The sequence below is a fragment of the Micropterus salmoides genome, unplaced genomic scaffold (genome assembly GCF_014851395.1).
Source record: "Micropterus salmoides isolate LMB-PRFRI ecotype aquatic unplaced genomic scaffold, ASM1485139v1 Ms_hic_scaffold_20, whole genome shotgun sequence".
Taxonomy (NCBI): Eukaryota; Metazoa; Chordata; class Actinopteri; order Centrarchiformes; family Centrarchidae; genus Micropterus; species Micropterus salmoides.
Window position 1 is genome coordinate 14,685,682 of NW_024041151.1, and position 19,475 is coordinate 14,705,156.

Here is a 19,475-nt window from a genome sequence, read left to right on the forward strand (position 1 = left end):
AATTACTAAATGTTATGCAGATTTATAATGTAAAATATATTAGATATCTTGTGGCAATAGTGTTTAAAATGTTTCTTACCTACAAGCTGGGCAGGCTCTCGACACTGAAAGGTGCTCTTCTTGCCGTAGGTAGTGCCCTCAGGAAAGTTGAAATGGGCAGGATGAACATGGTATTTGTCTGGCAGACCACAGTCCACAGGCTCACATGACACTTGTTTGTTCCACTTCCCATTTGCACAGGTTATGGTCACTGAAGAGTCAGACTGGAAAATAAGGCAAGATATCAAGTGAGTCAGAGTCAGATACTGGATCACAGACCTATTCTGATGTACGGTATGTGCATAACTATGCACTGACACAAGCATTCATTTGCCCATTGATGTGACAGATTGATGTCCCACACACATCATCTAAATGTTTACCTCACTAAAATTGACTACAGCAATTCAGCACTCACTCCAACAAGTCTCTAATCAGCGTGTAACCTAACAAAGCTTGATCAGGCTTAGTTTACTGTATATGTCATAAAGCCTCACAGGCTCAAGTAACTGCTGATAGCATTTGTAAGGTCAAGTCATGCCACTCAGACAACTGATATCTAACAACTGCACTATCAGCCCTAACACAAAACAGATTGGCTTTGGTGGAAGTGTAACAACTTCTGAGAAACATGCACAGAGAGGGAATCTTCCACAACTGGAATACAAACCTCTGTGGATTTATGGAGTTTCTGTGTAATCACAATACTAAGAAAGCCATTCTATTCACTGAAAAGACATTTTTGACATACAAATTAAAGGAAAAGAAGTCATGTTACCACGAGCCTTGAGAACAGCTTTAGTGCTCCTTGCTAAGTCTGTGAAACTCTATTGGAGGGATGAACCCTCATTTATATATCTCACCTTTATTTAATCAAGTAATCTTTTGCAAGAGAGACCTGTGTACAACAGATCACATCATTTTCAAACTCACCAAACCATTCAGTGAGCCCTGGTGCACAGAAGCATCTGTATTTGATATGACTTTTACTCCCAACAAACATTATATTCAGGTAATGCAATCAAATAGTCAATCAATCTGGTTGTCAAGTGGGAAACAAAGAAATCAAATTACATACATAGTAAAATAAAACACACCAGCTTTACAGATAAATCAGAGTCATGATTGTTGACAGTTGCCGGTCAAAAAAACGACTTCTCCAGTGCTTCTTCCTGTGCACACTGTTCACAAAATAAAGGCAGACTGTCTCACATTTTCAAGCTTACAGAGTGCATCCTGTGTTATTGGGCCCTTACATGTTGTTGGAATGTGGGAGGAAACTGGAGAACCCAGAGGAAATCCACACATGGGGAGAACATGAAAAATCCAAAAGAAACGGACTCAGGCCAGGAGTCAAACCCAACAGTGGTAACACTCTACTATGACAAACAAAGACAAGCTTAGACTTAGCAAAATATATTAACATCCCTTCCATTGCCATTATGAACATATCATAGAGAGCAGCCCTTAATTAGCAGCTATTCAGGTTACTGCTCAAGGAGCTATGACGCAAAGGCCACGTGTCTTGCATTAATTGTGTGTGTGTGTGTGTGTGTGTACGTGTGTGCATGTGTGTGTGTATGAACTCAATGTTTATACACCCTGTACACATATCAGTGTGTAACCATTCCTGATCAAGAGTGATGAGAAGATTGTGTAGATAATAAAGCATTAAGGACCCAGTATTTGCTGGTAAAAGCAAATGGCAACCAGAATGTTTCCAAAATAATACATTTCAAAATGACAATCTCTTGTTCCTGACTTCTTTCACCAGAAATATTTCCTGATCTTAGGTCTATTTCCTATTAGAAATAGCTCTGATTCCTGTAAATTATTTGGCTTGTGGCATGATATTTGCAGAGATGAGCCCAAAATGTGGAACCACTGCATCATCCAAACCTCAACTGTTTTCAGTAGTAGAACCATGTAAAGCAACAGGAATGCTTAAATTGATAGGCATGCCAAGAAATTTTACAACAAAGCTGTGAGAGCTCAGTCATTTTGACTTTTCCTTCTCAGAAGAAAAAAAATGGAAACCTGTGTAACTACCATGAATTATATACCCCTTTTTTGATTGAGTTTAATTACACACATGTTTTTAAAGAGTGGTGAAACTTTAAGGCCACACAAGCTGGACTCAGTTAAGATTACATATCTTTTGCTTCAAATCCTTCTCTGTCTTTCTGTGTATTTTTATCTTTCATCTTTGATCCCATTATATGATACTGCATAACAGTATCAGGTTCCCTCAAAATAAATAAGCTCCTTTCATATTTGGACATCCAACGAAGTAACATATGCATTGCATATGAGTGCCTGGTGAAAAATAACTGGGTGTAGAGTTGAATGAGTCAATCATGATGAGAGGTTGTGAACAAAGTATGCATGGAAGAAATGTGGAAGGATCTATTTAATGTGCTGACTGTAAATATGTGTGCAAATTGCATGTTAAGTAAGTTTGTGAAATTGTGTGTTAGGTTACATTTACATATATTCGCCATGAGCTGTTTTTGCATTTAATCAAGAGTCTATTCCTAAGTGTGTAACTGTTGTATGCCTGTGTGTGTAAATGTGTGGGAATTTTCCTTCCTTTAAAAAATTTACAGCTTACTCTTTCTCTTCCAGAAGCAACCTTTGGCTACTATGCCTAATACAAGCCAGACAAACAAATGAACCAACTGACAGCTTCTTCCTTCAGCTTAGGGGTTTGCCTTATTTCGGATGGCATACACACAAAACAAAAAAGCATAGCAATAACACACAGTGCACATTTATAGGTAGAGTTATTACTGTATTGCTTAGTAGTGGAATTAAGTGTAATTTATTATTGTCTAGTCCTCATGGAAAAGCACTTATGAAACAGTTATTGGAGATAAATGTGCTTTACTTAGAAGCAGAGCTTATTTGCTTGGAATATACACACTTTCTGGTAGAAAAACACAACAGTTGCACAAATGATTCTGGACAAGAATGTGTTCAGAACAGTAACATGCGGCTGGGTGTTACTGAGAATCTAACAGTACTCAGAAGCAGACATGCTTCTAAGTACATACAATTCTGGGAGGGTTCGTGTTTTTTAAATGTTGAACCACATCTGCATGGACAGAGTGGATTTCAAACTAACCAACTGTGAGAGCTTTTGTTTCACACACTCATTCACACAGGTTTCGTTTATAGGCTTACGAGAGTGACACTCTGGCACTGTCAGGACAGAATAGACCTCAGACACTGAAAATCAGGATGCCCTTCCATGATCCCTCTGTACAGGTGGAGAAACAGTAAAAAGTGACATTCAAAAATAGCCTGATTGACTTTAAAGTCACAGTGAAAAAGTGTAGAGCGTGTTCTCAGGCATATAAACCACCTGTATACCTTCCTTATACGTAGAAGTGCCAGTGGTAGGTCTCCACCGCCACTGCCATATGACTCAGAAGGCAGGTGATGGTCAATGCTGTCACTGGTGGATCTCTGTGGACTTCCTGCACTTGCTTGATGTACATGTGAACCAGGCACAGTGTTCACCCCTTTACTTTCTGGCTGGGAGGCAAGGGATATGAGCCTGGGATACAGTCTTTAAGTCCATTTAAGTTATAGTTTATTAATTACTATGGTGATATTTGCCCCCCCCCCCTCACTCATTCTTACAAGCTGGATCAGCTCCAGCTCTGAGGTCAGTGCCTTGATGAAGGTCAATCTAATACAGTACCTTACATTCATATCCTTTGGAGTGGGATAACACTGGACTGAGTGTTTCAAGTTAGTGCCCAATCATTCCAATCAAAGTTGCTCACTGGGCACATACACTGAAACACTTCTTCAGATGTCCACATTTGAGTGCCCATAAAACATGCACATAAAAGCCTTTCTTTGGCTGAGTTGGTTAACTGCCCACTCATATGAATATGACGACAATAATATGTTGATATGGCTCTCAAACCCCCTTAAATTTATATTGGATATAATGGCTCAAATTATACCAGGAGTTATTTCTAAATGTGTGTACAATTTTCGTAATTTCTTTGATGAGACCTGTGGAGGGTATTTGGGTAATTTAAGGAAAGTGGATAGGCTATCACATAGCGGCAGGTAATGGCGGTTTGATGGGCTTGTCCTACTCTATGGTGGACAGCGGTAAAGCATAGAGCTTGTTAAAGGAAATGCATATGTGAAATAAAAACAGATATTTTCTGAAGAAAGCATTATCTAAAACGATGGTGTTCCCAGAACCACTTTGACATCCCCAAAACAAGAATGTAATTGGTTAATGAAAAGAGACAAGATTGTGCTTCACGCTGCGCTGCTGCTGCAAAAGAAAGAAAGAAATGACTTTAGACATATACACTTAGGGGATAAGGAAGCTCTGATCTGTCTTCTATTTTATCTGGTTGAATTGTTGTTGTTTTGTTGTTTACCTTCAAAGTTCACTTTACTTTTATAACAGGGTTTTAAACTATCACCCCATCTGAGGGGGCAATGAGAGCAGATGTATCGTGAATCTGGCCAGATCGATCTATTACTAGGCCTTTGACTAATTCCTAGAACTACTTGACATAAAGCACATTTCTTTTATTATATTTGATCTTGAATGGATGTGCGAAGTGTTTCTTTCGAAACCCCATTATCTTATTTGTCTGATTCTGTCCTGCAGATGTAAAGTTTAGTCAGTCACAGTTACTGTATGCCGCTGTTGAACTCAAAGAAACAACATACTGCTGTCCCCCACTGGATTCTACAGCTAGCAACAAAACCTGCTTCAAAATGTTGCATTCTATTCTCAAAACAAGGAAAAGTAGATGTCAAAAATAATGTTTTCCAGTGATCAGACAAAAAGCAACACATTTAGTTTATAATGAATGGTGCCCCATGTGTTTCACAGTGAGACTGTTTCTGTGTTACTTCCAAATGCTTTCGGGAGGAGACTTCTACTGGCTCTGGAGGGACGTGCAACTGGTGAAATCATTTTCCAGAGAACTGTTTCACTCTTTGAGGATAAAAGACCGGACTTAAAATGGATCAACAAGCTAGAAATAGAAGGCATTCTTTCAATGGCAGACAGGGTGCATTGAAAGGATTGGATTCTGTTTTGGTAATTATAAACATCATTCAGTCTGCACATCTAGTTTGCAGCATCAAATTTCTCTTACCAGTGGCATGTCACCTGAGTATAATGATTTATTTGTAATGAGTTTAAAATGATTTCGGAACTTAGGGAGAGGACTTTGGCGAATACATTTCTGTCACTCCTGCTGAATGACTAAGTATGTACATTCAAAGTTTTGAATGACATCGTCCATCATTTTAATAATCCCACCAAAAAAAGTTACCATAACATCCGTAAACAATTTATAATTCCAAAAAGTGTAGTAGATAGTCTTGCTTTACAACGAGAAAAATTAAGTGAAAATTGTATTTGATCATATGAATTTGATATTAAACTAACAAAACTGATCGGATTTCTTTTAGGAGTGAATGCCTGCAAAAAGTTTTTCAATAAATAACAAGTCCTCTAAATACCTTTGAACTGTCAGTCATCATTTGTGGCAAGCCTTCAAAGTCCAAAAAATTTGGCGCAGCTCTACTTCCTTTTCTATTCTCCCTTTACCCTACTTCCTCTGTACTGCCCTGCCTCTCCCTCTCTAAAAAGCATCATTTATTACTAAATTAATTGACATTGATGAATAGCTACATAGTGTACTGTCAATCAGAATCTAATGCAATTAGAAGTCTGTGCCGACTCAATGGAGAGCTATTCTGATAGTGTTTGTACATAAAGTATGTATAGATGTGGATGTAAGTGTGCTTCTGTGCATGTACATGCGCACACACATACGTGTGCTTATTTCTGTGTGCAGATACAGTGTACAGTATGTACAGTACATGTGTGAACAAGATAATTTAGTGGAAGACAGAGGGACAGCTTAACAACTTTGTGTTTCTAGAAACCCTCCAAATAAGACGAGTTACAGATCTTAGCAACAGCCATGTAAAAAAACACATAGTTATTGTCAGAATACTGACCAAATACCAAAAAAGTAATTATCACCCCCTCTCTTTTACACTGTAAAACCTTTCTTTCTCTCTCTTCTCTCTGCCTCTTTTGATAAATGTTTGTGTACGTTACACACACACCCTCACACACAAACATACCGTACACATACAATTCCAGACTAAAATACACATAAAAACTAAATTTACCTTGTTCTCTGAACCTCCCATTTCTCTGAGAGAGCATTAATAGATTGTCTTGCATACTGCTTTACAGAGCCGTGGAGAAGGATAAAGTGTTTAAATGGCCTTTACAGCAGCTTGGCCACAATCCAAAAGGTTTACGATACAGTGTCAACTACCCTGTTTATTTGTTTACTTGTGGTGTGCATGCATCTGTGACTGTTTATGCAGGAGATTGTCTGTACTTTACTGTATGTCTGTTAGTATCTACATGGAAGCAGTTAATATGTGCTGCTGTGCGAGAGCGGTAGCAAATCTCTGCCCTTTAACAGAGACTTTCGCAATGTGTGCGAAATGAGCAGGGATGGAGCGAGGGAGGGAGAGGGAGCAGACACTATGCGATGATGTCATTGTCCCGGTGGAGTAGCGATACAAAGTGACTGTTTGAGGTGATGGTGCAGCATGCTCAGCAAAAGACTAAACACTATTATGTCTGTGCTTGTACAGAATGTGTGTGTGTGTGTGTGTGTGTGTGTGTGTGTGTGTATGTGTGCGCGTGCGTGCGTGCGTACGTGTTTGTGTGTGTGTGTGTGTGTGTGTGTGTGTTTGTATATGTGTAGCAAGCCAGCAAGAGGAGGAGACTGTGGCGTCTCTACTCCTCAGTGCAGCACTCATCTACCTGGATGTTCATGATGTCATTCTCCCTGGAGGCTTGCCGTGCCAAGCCTAGCTTTTGCAGGTGACAAAATGAATGCAGAGAAAGAGAGGAAACCAGAGAGAGTGTGGTTGCACCTATCACTTATGGCCATTTGTATACTTGAGTTTGCATCAATGCGTGTTCATGTGTGCATTCACAAATTCATGTTTGCACGTACGTTGCCATATGCTGTAGTAATGCTTTTGCACTTAAGCGTTTACATGTGGACATTTATTCATTCATGTGCCTCTTTGTGCACTGAGCTATTTGACTCCCCATGTGTGTTTAAACACGTGTATAGGGGTGTGTTTACCTGGCTCTTGATGATGTCATCATCCTGGTGGATTTGCAGGACGTATCCAGAGTTGCAGGAGATGGTGCAGCGGTCTCCATTGTAGAAGTGGCGGCCAGGGCTACTGCACTTGAGCTCTGCATTGCGGATTAAGGGTTCCTGGCAGTCAATGGCTTCGCACGAATAATGTACACAACTACGAGTGAGAGTGTGTGTGTGTGTGTGTCGGGGGGGGGTTAAAGAAAGTGCAAGAGGGAGGGAGACAAAGAGAAAGAAAGAAAGTTACCACCAACATGAATGTAGTGTATAAAATAACACTGCAGACACTCAAATATGAGGTCACACATTTGCTCGCACTATCAATCACATCGATCATTCAATGACTGCTTAACATATCAAATCAATAAACCACATGGAGAAAAGATATATTTGCTGTATTTGCGATGTGCATGAAAGGGGTGTCTGTGTGCGCACACACAGCAGAGTGTAGTTTGTGAATTAAGAGCGACAGGATATATTATGTGCAGGCTACAATAGTGGACCTTGGCCAAAGCTCTATGTTGGTAGCCTGATGGAGAAGGCATTTAATGCTCCTGGAATGCCTGGATGCCCAAGGCACCTTTTTACAACAGTCCACATTCTACAGTATAGAGTTCCCTTATGAAGCCAACGGAGAAAGAGGGGAAGGTGTGGGGGCACAGAGAGAGAGAGAGGATGTAAGAAAATACAGGTCTGGAGAAACATTGTTAAACTCACTCCTTCAAGAATGGAATCTCCATTTTGCTCTTTTCATCCACTTGTTTTCCTGCTTCTGTTGCATGATCTTTCACTTTTCTATGCAATTCCTCTCAAATGATCAATGATCCAAACCTTTTATGCACCTACATTATTCCTTATATCCTTCATTTTTCTACCTCACCATCATCCTACTACAACACTCAGAAAAAAACTGTTTTATATTTGTGGCTTTCTGCTAGTCACTTCGTAATTTCAGAAATAAATTACAATCAACTACCTTGAAAATGATCCTCCTCCCCTGTGAATGAGCAGTACAATTTATAATACACTACAGTAGTATGTATGACAAAAAGAAGAACTGAATAGAAAAGAGAGAACAGAGCAAAAAAATAAGCATAAGCATCAAAATTGAGAACAAACGTGAAAAATGGGTGGAAATGCTGTGAAAAACTGAGAGAAAGGGAAAACATACATGTGCATGCATTTGCAGACAAGCATGGAACATAAAACTGAGTCATGTTAATAGCTCCTGTTGTTAACAACTCAGGGAGAAGGGGATGTGGTGTTTTGTGGAGCCATAAGTATTACGGGAAATGTGCTGCTCAGCCCAGGAGAATGAGAGAGTGAAAGCGGGAGCAGGAGGCACAAAAAGGGGAGAATTATGGAGAAGGAGATGGCAAACCATTAGAAGGAAAGGAAGATGACGTGAATGTAAAGGATTAGAAGACAGCATGGGGTAACATAAGATGAAGAGGGGAGATGTGGAAAAGCAGGGAGAGGCAATGGGAATAAGGAGGAAGTGAAGACGGACTGAGGTAAAATGGAGACGAGGGACAAGAAATGTGGAATGAGGGGTATAGACGACAGAATGCAGATGATGAATTTGAGTTGATTAAAGAGAAGAAACAGATCAATGATATAAAAAAACAAAGAGACCAAGAAAGGATTCTCTGTTGTTGTAAGGACAGATTGGTAAATAATGAGTGATCATAATGCCATATTATAATTTTCAGCTTGCAGCATGTTCAAGTCGAAACCTCTGAAGATAAGTGAGCATATCTGGTTGACTTGTATCATAAAAAAACGTTCATTTTCAAGAGCCTATGAAAATTTGATGGGTTGGAGAGAATATGAAAGACAGGAAAGTCAGCGAGAACTCTGGGAGAAAGCAACTAGTGTGTGCGTGTGCGGTAAAAAACAATTTCCAGGCTGATGCAGATACACAGCAGTTTTAATCTATTTAGTTGCTCTTGGATGTCTCATTGGCACACAACAAAAGCCACAAACAGCTCTATCTCTCTGCACAGAACCCCGACCATCCATTCATTCACTGTGTACTGTGGCATTTCTTGTTGAAAGGGTTGCGGGAGCTTCGTCAGTATGAATTGTCTCATGCATGACAGTGGTGTGGAAATTGGTAAATTGGAATTCCTTGTGCATGTGTGGTCTGGTGTAGTCTGCGTTGTGAGGAGAGACTTGACATCACATGGCGAGTGGCTAAAATTAAATGTCTCAGAGACCCAAAAATTGTGAATTGTAGCTGAAGGTGTTAACTGTTTTCTGGTGGTCTTGCCAACTGCTCTTAGAGATAGCTATTAAGGGCTTTTTACTTAAATTTTATAATCTTTATTTTCTGGTTCAGATGTTGGGTTTTCAGCTGTTATGAATCGTTTTGTCATACACAGAAAAATGTCCAAATATGAACTACTGCTCTACCCTGGGAAGCACCATTTAAGCCTGATTGACACGTCCATCCATCCATCGTCATCCTGTGTACAGGGTCACGGAGGGCTGGAGCCAATCCCAGCTGACATTGGGCGAAGTACATTGGGTCCAGTACATCGCAGGGCCACATATAGACAAACAACTAGTCACACTCACACCTAAGGACAATTTTTAGAGACACCAATTAACCAAGCCTGCATGTCTTTGGATGGTGGGAGGAAGCCGGAGCACCCGGAGCGAACCCATGCGGTCACAGGGAGAACCTTCTGATTGACATGTCATTTATTTAACTAACCAGTTCAGAAGACGTCAGTGTAGTACTGAACAATGCAAAACTATTACAGGAGAAATGTGTCCACTTTTGGCAGGACATTTCAAAGAATAAGAATGTTTGTATGCAGTATGCACTTCAGCCGAACTCAATGCAAAACAAACTGTGGTGGTAAACAAGATTTAGTGCTGGAGGCAGTGAGGCGGCTCTATTGATGGAAATTTGTGGAGCTCAGCAACAGGTCCAAATTAATTGTAGATTTCCAGTGATATTATGTTTGTTACCTAGAACGTTTTACTGTTATAGCTGTAGCTTAGGGCAGACGTCTAACAGTAAACAGCTTGTTGGCATCATTAATTAATGCATGCCTCTCCCACTCTCTGGCTCAAATATGTGCACACAAACAAAGCTCTTAGCATCTCTTGTCTCCCCTCCTTTTGTGTGAATGGTATCCTTGATTTGTGTCTTGCGTGTACGTGTAGTCTGTCCTCTTTCCACGTGGTAGAGAAAACGCGTTGTGGCCAAATTCTTACTAGTGCTTTGCGGAATCTGAATATTTGCTCGAAATCTCTGATCCACAGTCTTCACTAGAAACACCTTCACACCTCGCCTGAAAGGCTGGAACTCTTTCACTAATTACACTTAATATTTATTGTATTTTATTTAATCTTATAATTCCCCACTCTAAATGGAAAAATGTTTTTTGACTATAAAGCACTGTGAAACAACTTTGTGATTTTGGACAATACTACTACTATACTATAACTTAACTTGACTGTGAAATACAGGCCTTCCTAAAGCCAAATTAATTTGTTGCCTTTAACATGTTTCTCAGGTATATTCTTACACCAGCATTTGGTATAAAGAAACTAGTAGAACTGCTCCTACCTTCCTCATGTATCAACTTCCATGAGAAGGGTGATTTTCAACCACATAACATTTATACCTATATAGAGACTTTGAAATTAGGTTCCTGTACCTTTAGGCAAAACATTTTTGAAATTGTTGAATTGTCGAAAAAGTTAAACAACTAAGGATTTAATATTTTTGTGTGTGTGACATGTCTAGGCCTCAGCCTTTTATTTCCCAGTTTCTCGGTCTCACCTCTGGCCTGTGGGGTTGTAGATCTCATTGCTCTGGCAACCACTTATTGTGATGGGGTCGAAGGACTGGAAGGAGCGCAGCCCTACACCGGAGATGGCCACGAGACGAGAGGCAAACATGACCAGGATAGCCTTGGTGTGATAGAAGGCCACTGACAGGTCATGGCTCACTGGGATCACCAGAGGGTTGGTGCGGCAGCTGAGACGCCACTCACCTGTGGAGAGGATAATGGGGATGGAGAAGAGACAAAATAAAAGAACATATTGAGATTGTGGTGGGGAAAGTAGGTGGCAGAGGTGGAGAGTGAGTTGCAGTTTAAAGAGACAGTTCTCACCTAAACTGTGGATGCCCTCCTTGGTGTCCACCAGCTGAACAGTGATGTTACACTGAGTCTGGTCAGTGTAGGTAGTCCCATCAGCAGCCAAATGTATAATCACTGCTGCTGCCACCATGGGATGAGAAAAGTGGGCCTGAATGAAGGAAAACGTAAAGTGTAAAGTTAAGGACAAATTTTCAGTAACTGGAATCTACTGTATCTTCTTTTCCAGTACTACAATTGAAAATACTGTGTTTCTGCTTGTTTTTTCCTAATTTGAATCATGTTTCATGCATCATATTTGTGTCAAATTGGCACATAAAGCTTCTGCATTAGTGTTACTTAAACAAAATATATTCGTCAACTACCTTTCCCTGACTAAAACGAGACGATGACGACACCGCGACAATGCACTTAAACACTGACTGTGACTATCTTATCATACAATATTGTTGACGAAAAATGACGACACTAAAATGTAATTCATAAAATAAAAACGTTAATAAAATCTCTCTTTCTTTTTGTCAGAATAATGAGGAGACAAAATATTACAGCCCATATTTTCTACCTCTAAATTTTCACTTGAACAGTGTGTTCATTCAGAGGTATTTTTTTCTTCCTGTGATTTACACACTGGCCAACTGGGGCAATGCCTGGTGTGGGACGAAAACATTACTGCACTGTGGAAAAATTATACTAATGAGTTAGAAAAGACTAAAATGATGGTTAATGACTAAAACTAGACTAAAATACTTTAGATTTTCTTCTCATCCATTATCTTCTTATATTGGCACACCTTCTTATACGTTACTGTCCTTGAGCATTCCTTTCGGTACAAATGACAATGGAGAATGAGTAAAAAATTTGAGGATCAATAAGCATGCAAACCACTTAACAAAGCAATACAACTCCAGATTAATATGGGCATTTTTTAAACAAATACTTCAAAATAAAAGCAATAACAACAGGTTTATTAATTATAGAAAGAGTGACATATACCAATGCAGTACCTTCACAAGAGCATCACCATTATTTTCACATCGCTCTTTTCAGATTGGTCTTACCTTGAGCCAATAGTTAGGATATCCCCAGACGGACTTATGGACATCTGAACAAGGGAACCATGCATACTGGGACACTCCATCTGATAGATCAAACACCTTGGATTGACATGTCTAGGGAAATAGAGAAAAGAAATTGGGTCATTGTGTATGTTTCCTAACTAATTTCCTAACTGTTATTGCTTTTGTTTTTTTTGGGTCCAAATATTTTGTTATGTAATAAATGTAGAAAGATGATAAAGAAGATAAATGTAAGATCAAATTAGGGAACAGATTTTTTTCAACAATTCTCAACAACAAAAAAAGGATACTCGCAATACAGCATCAGTGGTTCTACTGACTTGGAACAACTTAATTTTCTTTCTTTTTGGTTTTTTTTTTTTAATGAATTAAAGTTTCCCCACAGTTTTCATGAGAGTAGCCTCCTTTCTTAATACACATTGTCCACTACATGGACAACACCTTCTAAAGACAGTGAAATTGATTTTGTTAACGATAATGTTGTAAGTAATGTTACCAAAATATTTCTGTACCATCATCTTCTGACAGCGATTACAAGTGATTACATTTGTTGCTGTTGTCAGTTATGATCAGCTCCTTCTCTAAACTTGTTCCTTATCACGATACACCAGACCCCAATGTTGGAAAAAAGTGAAGAGTAGATAACATGCTAAAATTAAATAGAAATTAGCATTAGCTGAGTAGCAAACTAACTTTTTGACACATACTTAATAAAGCTTGATTTCTGTCTCGGGCCTAAGAGGCCGTGACCCTGCGTTTTTCCACAACTGTCAGATGTTTTTCTGCTATTTGGGCTGACGTGTATTTTGTGCAGCACAGTTTGTTTGTGTCTTGTCAACAAACCCAGCACCTTTTCATGCGTCACACAACCCATATCCCTCTCCTCTGTCTGATTTTCTGTAGTACTAGTGTTTTTGTGTACTCACCTTGTGCTGGCTTTTCACACCCTGTCATCCTACACCTGCCCACTAGAAGCCCTCAGAGAGTTTTCATGATTCCATTCAGCACCTGAATAAGTCACCTGTTTCACACCACTACACTGCATTTATTTACTCAATATGTGTAGTATAAATGGCAGTTTTCAGTTATCATTTGGCAGACTGTCCAGCCATACGCAGCTGTTGCATGGATTTTAAATAATCTCTTAAGATGTGTCTGTCTGATAACAAAGTAAATCATAACTTACTAAATCATAACTTTATGAAACACTGTTGTTCTATCTACAAGTTGTTAAAGCTTAAATTGTCAAGAGTGCTATTTAAATTAACTCTGACCTTTGAGACTGAGCCTCCCAGACACTATTTTTCAATTTTGCTGTATTCCCAGAGGCTGTTGAATGTAGCACTGAGTGCAAATGACAATGCACTTGACCAGAGGTGTGTCCCACAGAAGAAAGTGGAGGTTTGTGAGTTATGGTAAAAGAGATGACAACAAAAACATTCCTGATAGTGAAACGTAAAATAAAGAGAGAAACACAAGCTGTGATTTCGAAGTGGTTCGGACCTGGTTTTTTCAACAAGAATTACTGATTACTCACCAAGGTCCATCCACTATTGGAAGTTCCCTGTTTGCATAACTGAATGCTTAAAGAATAGAAGTAGCAGAATAGGATGGATGTTGTGTTGCGGCCGGTGAGTGCCAGTACATGTATAAAGGGAAAAGGCAAAATGTTTGATAAGAGGTGTATCATTTCCAACTTGTGGACTGTGTTTGAGTCAATTTCACTAGGCCAATCCTGGTATGACCCAGCCGTATATGACAAGGTATCTGGGTATGGTAGCAACCTTAATAGCTTTATGAAAAAAAGCAACTGAGAGAACCTTTTGCTCTGGCAAGACACCTGTAAATCCATCTGTATATCCATCCATCCATCCATTTCCTGCCACCTGTATATATATGTAAAATATTCAAGCCAAAACAGCTTAGGTATGGTGATTGGCTGCTCTCACTTTACAACTCTCAACTTATGAGACGCAGCAATAATGGTAGGACAGAGCTTTAAAAGGACAAGGGATGTAGTTGAATTTTAAACTATTCTGGTATCTAGTCATTGTAAATTATATGATTGCATTATATTACATTATATTAATTATATGATTATACTACCTCATTACTGTGGCTTTTCTGACGTAAGGAAGATCAAAGGACCCCCTGCAGAAGTTGTATACCACCAATTACCCCCTGCAGAAGTTGTATACCACCAATTATCGCCTTAGTATCTACATTAGGATGATTTCTAACTTCCTAGTTCAACAAGGTCGGGTGTGAAACATAGACAGAAGGGATGTGGAGAAAACGGGGACGAGATGATGTTGTTTTGAATAAAAGAAGGAAAATTGTCAAAAAGTGATAAATGGAACTATCTGATTATTGAGCAGTAGATAACACAGACAAAGGGGAGAGAGGGCACATACCCAAGGACGGTGAGTTTCGCCTGCTGCCCTGAGCTAGTGAAATGAGACACCAGTAACATGAGAGTTTTGCTAGAGAGGCTACTGTAAGATCCTGCCACCGTGGAAAACTGGCCAGACCAGCTATCCGTCTATATATCTGTCCCCTGGATCTGTTGACATGACCTTTCTGCTCAGAGCTGAAGTGGCAGAAATGACAAATGCAGGTGACAAACACCTGAGATCAGTCACCATGAGACTTCGGCCCCATTTGGGTGCAGCTGCGTTGATCTCCATTTTGTCTTCATCAGAAAGTAACTTACTAAATTTGAATGAATTAAATACAGTAACTAAATTGAAACCAAGGCATATTTTACTGAGGCAAGTGCAGAGCTTCCCAGCTCAACTCCAACTTTGGTCTGGGCTTGACAAAACGCCCACAACACTCTCCATGAGTGTATGACTTAACTAACCAGTATAATTTTAAGATACAGTAGGCTGCGAATGAAGTGAAGTCAAGAGGAGCTGGTTTCCATTGCTGCCCTTTTCTGGCAGGAGAGGTGACAAAACCCTTTCCACATGCAAACAGATGACTTATTTATGTTAACACAGGTGGCACAAGCTACTCCCTCCTCCACACCACTCCTTCTCTCATCCTTCCCTCATCATCTCCTGGTGTTTTTCTAACAACCCACTGTTCGAGACAGACAAGCACTGCTTGCCAAAGCCCCTGCACTCAAGCAAACACCCCGCCACACACACACCCCAAGGCATCACACCAAGAGGAGGCAATTCACAAGTCTCCCATGGCTCATTACACTTACTCCAACCTCCTCCCCATGCAATGGCAAAAGTCAAAGCACTCTGAATAGATTTGTCATTGATTTGATTTAGTCATAAAAAGAGGCATAAGGGTGGTGATGGTAATACACTTGTGCAGCGGTGCGGTACTCAACCAAGCAAGGCTACTTTAGCTACATACATTAAAATGTCATCCATCCATCCATTCAACAATACCCAGTTATCCTTACTGAATTGTTGGTCAAGCATGTCCCAAAAACATTTGATGGTGGTAAATATCTTTTTGTTTTTGTTTTATTTCATTACGGCACAATGTTCCAGTCTGTTGGCAGACCATTTTTCTCTCTTTACTTGTCACTTCTGCTGTCTCTTGTTATCATCTTGGAAAAGATCTTTACGTAAGCAGTTGAAGTTTGTTTTGAGATGTGTTAGGTTTTTCCTTTTCAAATAAAATCAACAAATATGGCTACCATGGCACCCACATATTTCACTTTTGGCACATTGGTTTCTTTGTTGTCAATAGACAACTTTGGAGGCATCAGCAAGAGACCTCTATTTTGAAAGACCTCCCTCCAAAGCCACTCACCCAAAACACATTCATTTTGAGTGCGCACAGGTAGAGAGGTAGGTAGGCAGTTGGACAGGCAGGTAGGCCGAATTAAATGATTGGGAGGAGTGCTTTGGCAGCCCAGATACCGTTTTTTTTTTTGTCAGATCACTGGATTTATTGATCCCTGTATATCATATATATATATATATAAAGGGAATTTCAACAAATGTAACAACAAATGCTTCTAAACATACTTCTGGCATTATACTATAAATCTAAAGCCTAATTTAGCTTTAAATTAGAGAACATCAGGACATATTTTATAGTATATGTAAAATATTTGCATAGAAAGTTTAAACTCAATGTTTTGTGTTGCAAGGTAATGTGTACACATCTAGTGTTCTTTGAACTAGGAAGTGGCAAGCTCTCCTGAGCTGAACAAAATTCAGACTGCTGGAGATCATGGATAAAAAATCCAATGTCTCATTTGTAGGGCTGTCCCTTAATAGTCGAAGATTCGATGCTTCGATGGGCGGAGCCTGATTCGATGATATGGGGGTGCTCAACGTCTGATTTTACATAGTACTACCAGTTTTCTCCCAATAAGTTAATATACAGCCTATTAAAATACACATTTCAACATTTAATACTATAAATAAACATGTAAAAAGAAAAAAACTTTCAATAAATGTGCGTAAATAAATCCAAAAATGGAAATTTACAGTGTAAGTTGAATGAATAGAGACTGCAGCTCTGCAGCTTCTCAAGGTTAAAGCATACCTACCGTGTGTAACCGCCCCCTCCCCACCCCAACAATCGTCACACACAAAAACACACATGATTCGACTATCAGTCGACTATAGCCTGAACTTGACGATTCTGACTCGACTATGTAACTCCTTAGTCGGGGACAGCCATACTCATTTGTACTACAATCAGATGAAAATTAAGGACTGGGATAAATGTATTCTCAACAGTAAGTCAGTAAGAATTGTTAGAGGCACGTGCATGGACGGATGGGAGTCCAGTCGAGTCCAACTTTATTTTCAAAGCACATTTAAAACAACCAGGTTGACCAAAGTGCTGTACATTGACATGGAACAATAAAAAGACAAAAACAACACCAAACAAATACAACATACATCTCTCACGCTGGATTAAAAGCCAAGGGTAGCACTTTATAATAACTGCACACTATAAAGCATTAGTTAAGTATTAGTAAATACGGAAAGCATTATTCATACATTAATACACATTAGTAAGTCATTCATAAACACAGTTATATGTGTTTTATTCTTTGTTATCTACACACTATGAAGCAGTTGTCAAGTATTAGTATATTTTTACTTCATCATTTATAAACCATTGTTCTTACGTTAAGACACATTAGTAAGTCATTTACAAACATACTTATACATGTTGTATTCTTTATTAATATGCTCATCTATAATGTGTTTAATAATTGTATTTTCATACTTTATATAGTATGATCAGTTCACTATGAATAAATGAAGTATTATTTTAATAACAAACCATTTATATATTAGTTGTTAATGGTTCATAAGATCATTTGGAAAGTTAAAAAAAATGATTACATAGGCTAAATGCCTGTTTTTTGATACTTTCTTGAGAAAGAATATAAACAATCTCAGCATAACGCGTAAATCCACCAGTGGCAAAGCCCAAAGGATACTAAGACTACCCGAAAGATGCCCCAGCGAACGTTACTGGTGGCGTGGAAAAGCCTCACCGTTACAGGCCTGGTACCATTTCTCTGAGACAGATCATCTATCACTACTAGCTCATCAATGATGTGCTTAATGATTGTATTTGATAAAAAGTGTTATTCCAATGAAATACCATATATTACGATCATGTAGAAAGGTTAAGGAAATTATTTAAAAAGTATTTTCCCTCTTAAGTAAGGACTATCTAGGCCATACAAAGCATTATAAATGAGATTGAAAAAAGTCTCATTTAGGCTTCTTAAGTCTCAGCTTTTTGGCCTGGGTTAACACCCTTTTAGTGTTGTTTTGGACATCTTGGCGGTCAAGTTAGCAACAATACATATGCAACGTCTGGTCAAGTTAGCAACAATAATTACGCAACGTCCGGTTAGACTTTCAAAATAACGAGTGAATAACGTTTTGAATCGGAACGTAACTTGCGTTTCATAGGTAATCGAAAAAAAAAAACGCTCGATACTGACTTTGTGTTTAAAACAGGAAACAAGTGAAAGTACTGTCAGTTTCTGGTCAAGCTGCCCATCTTACCATGTCTTCTCCTTACCATAGACTGTAGCCCACATAAAAAATAAGAAAGACGCAAAGAGAGCATGCACGGTTGTTGTGTACATTACTGTGTGTCGCCTGTAGAAGTAACGTTAGCTGCAGGTGTTGCCGACAGCTAACGTTAGCCTACTTACTACACACAGATAAACAAAGGTGCTCTGTTCACTTCGTTCTTGCTGTTTGAGAGAGAAAAGTTTCACAGGTGTCGCGAGGAGTGATCTTGTAGCACTACATTAAAGTACACGTTATGCACCCGAGACGCATTGAGGACAGATTGTGATCCGATCAGCAAAACGACCTTTGGAGGTGGTCAGGCACACCATGACCACATGGATGCAAATGCATTGTCTATCCACATACAACTACTACTACTACAGTCTTCTGCAAATAAAATCCAAAAGTCTGACAATGCAGACAGACGCCTAGACAGTGCATCCATTCATTGTTGTGTATAAACGTGCTCAAACAGTGCTGATTACTGATCATGCTCAGGTGAACTAGGGCTGGGCAATAAAACGATAATGGTAATTATCATGATCCATCCATCCATCCATCGTCAACTGCTTATCCTGCGTACAGGGTCGCGGGGGGGCTGGAGCCAATCCCAGCTGACATTGGGCGAAAGGCGGGGTACACCCTGGACAGGTCGCAGGATTATTGTGATACAATCTACCTCAATAACAAATGTTCAATAAATATTTGATTTAATTCATTTGAATCACAAACAAATCAGCACTTTCTTTTATATTAAGATGTTTATTGTGTTGAGGAAAAGGGACTGAAAAAAGATTTTACTTTATTATTTATTATTATTTATTTGTTTATTTGTTGTTTTGAATGTTCTACCTCAGTGAAGTGATTCACTGTTTGATACCAGGCTACTTTTTGGCATGAAGTGTTTGTTATGTTCTGACCATAAAGAAATGTTTAAAAGCACAATTAACCATCTGGTTTCTTCAGGAGCAAAAAATCAGCCTTTAAATATATAATAATAAAAATAATGATTGAATA

At 39.2% G+C, this 19,475-nt stretch overlaps 1 protein-coding gene across 4 annotated transcripts in view; it reads right to left on the minus strand.

Moving 5' to 3' along the window:
- pappaa (pregnancy-associated plasma protein A, pappalysin 1a) overlaps nucleotides 1-19,475 on the minus strand; it is a 106,269-nt gene that overhangs the window by 25,090 nt on the left and 61,704 nt on the right. For all 4 annotated transcript variants that reach the window (XM_038734436.1, XM_038734435.1, XM_038734434.1 and 1 more), the window contains exons 11-15: nucleotides 12,415-12,525; nucleotides 11,369-11,504; nucleotides 11,035-11,248; nucleotides 7,218-7,392; nucleotides 80-263 (exon numbers count right to left, since the gene is read on the minus strand). In XM_038734436.1, coding sequence (XP_038590364.1) covers nucleotides 80-263; nucleotides 7,218-7,392; nucleotides 11,035-11,248; nucleotides 11,369-11,504; nucleotides 12,415-12,525 — 820 coding nt within the window. The remainder of the gene's footprint in view (nucleotides 1-79; nucleotides 264-7,217; nucleotides 7,393-11,034; nucleotides 11,249-11,368; nucleotides 11,505-12,414; nucleotides 12,526-19,475) is intronic.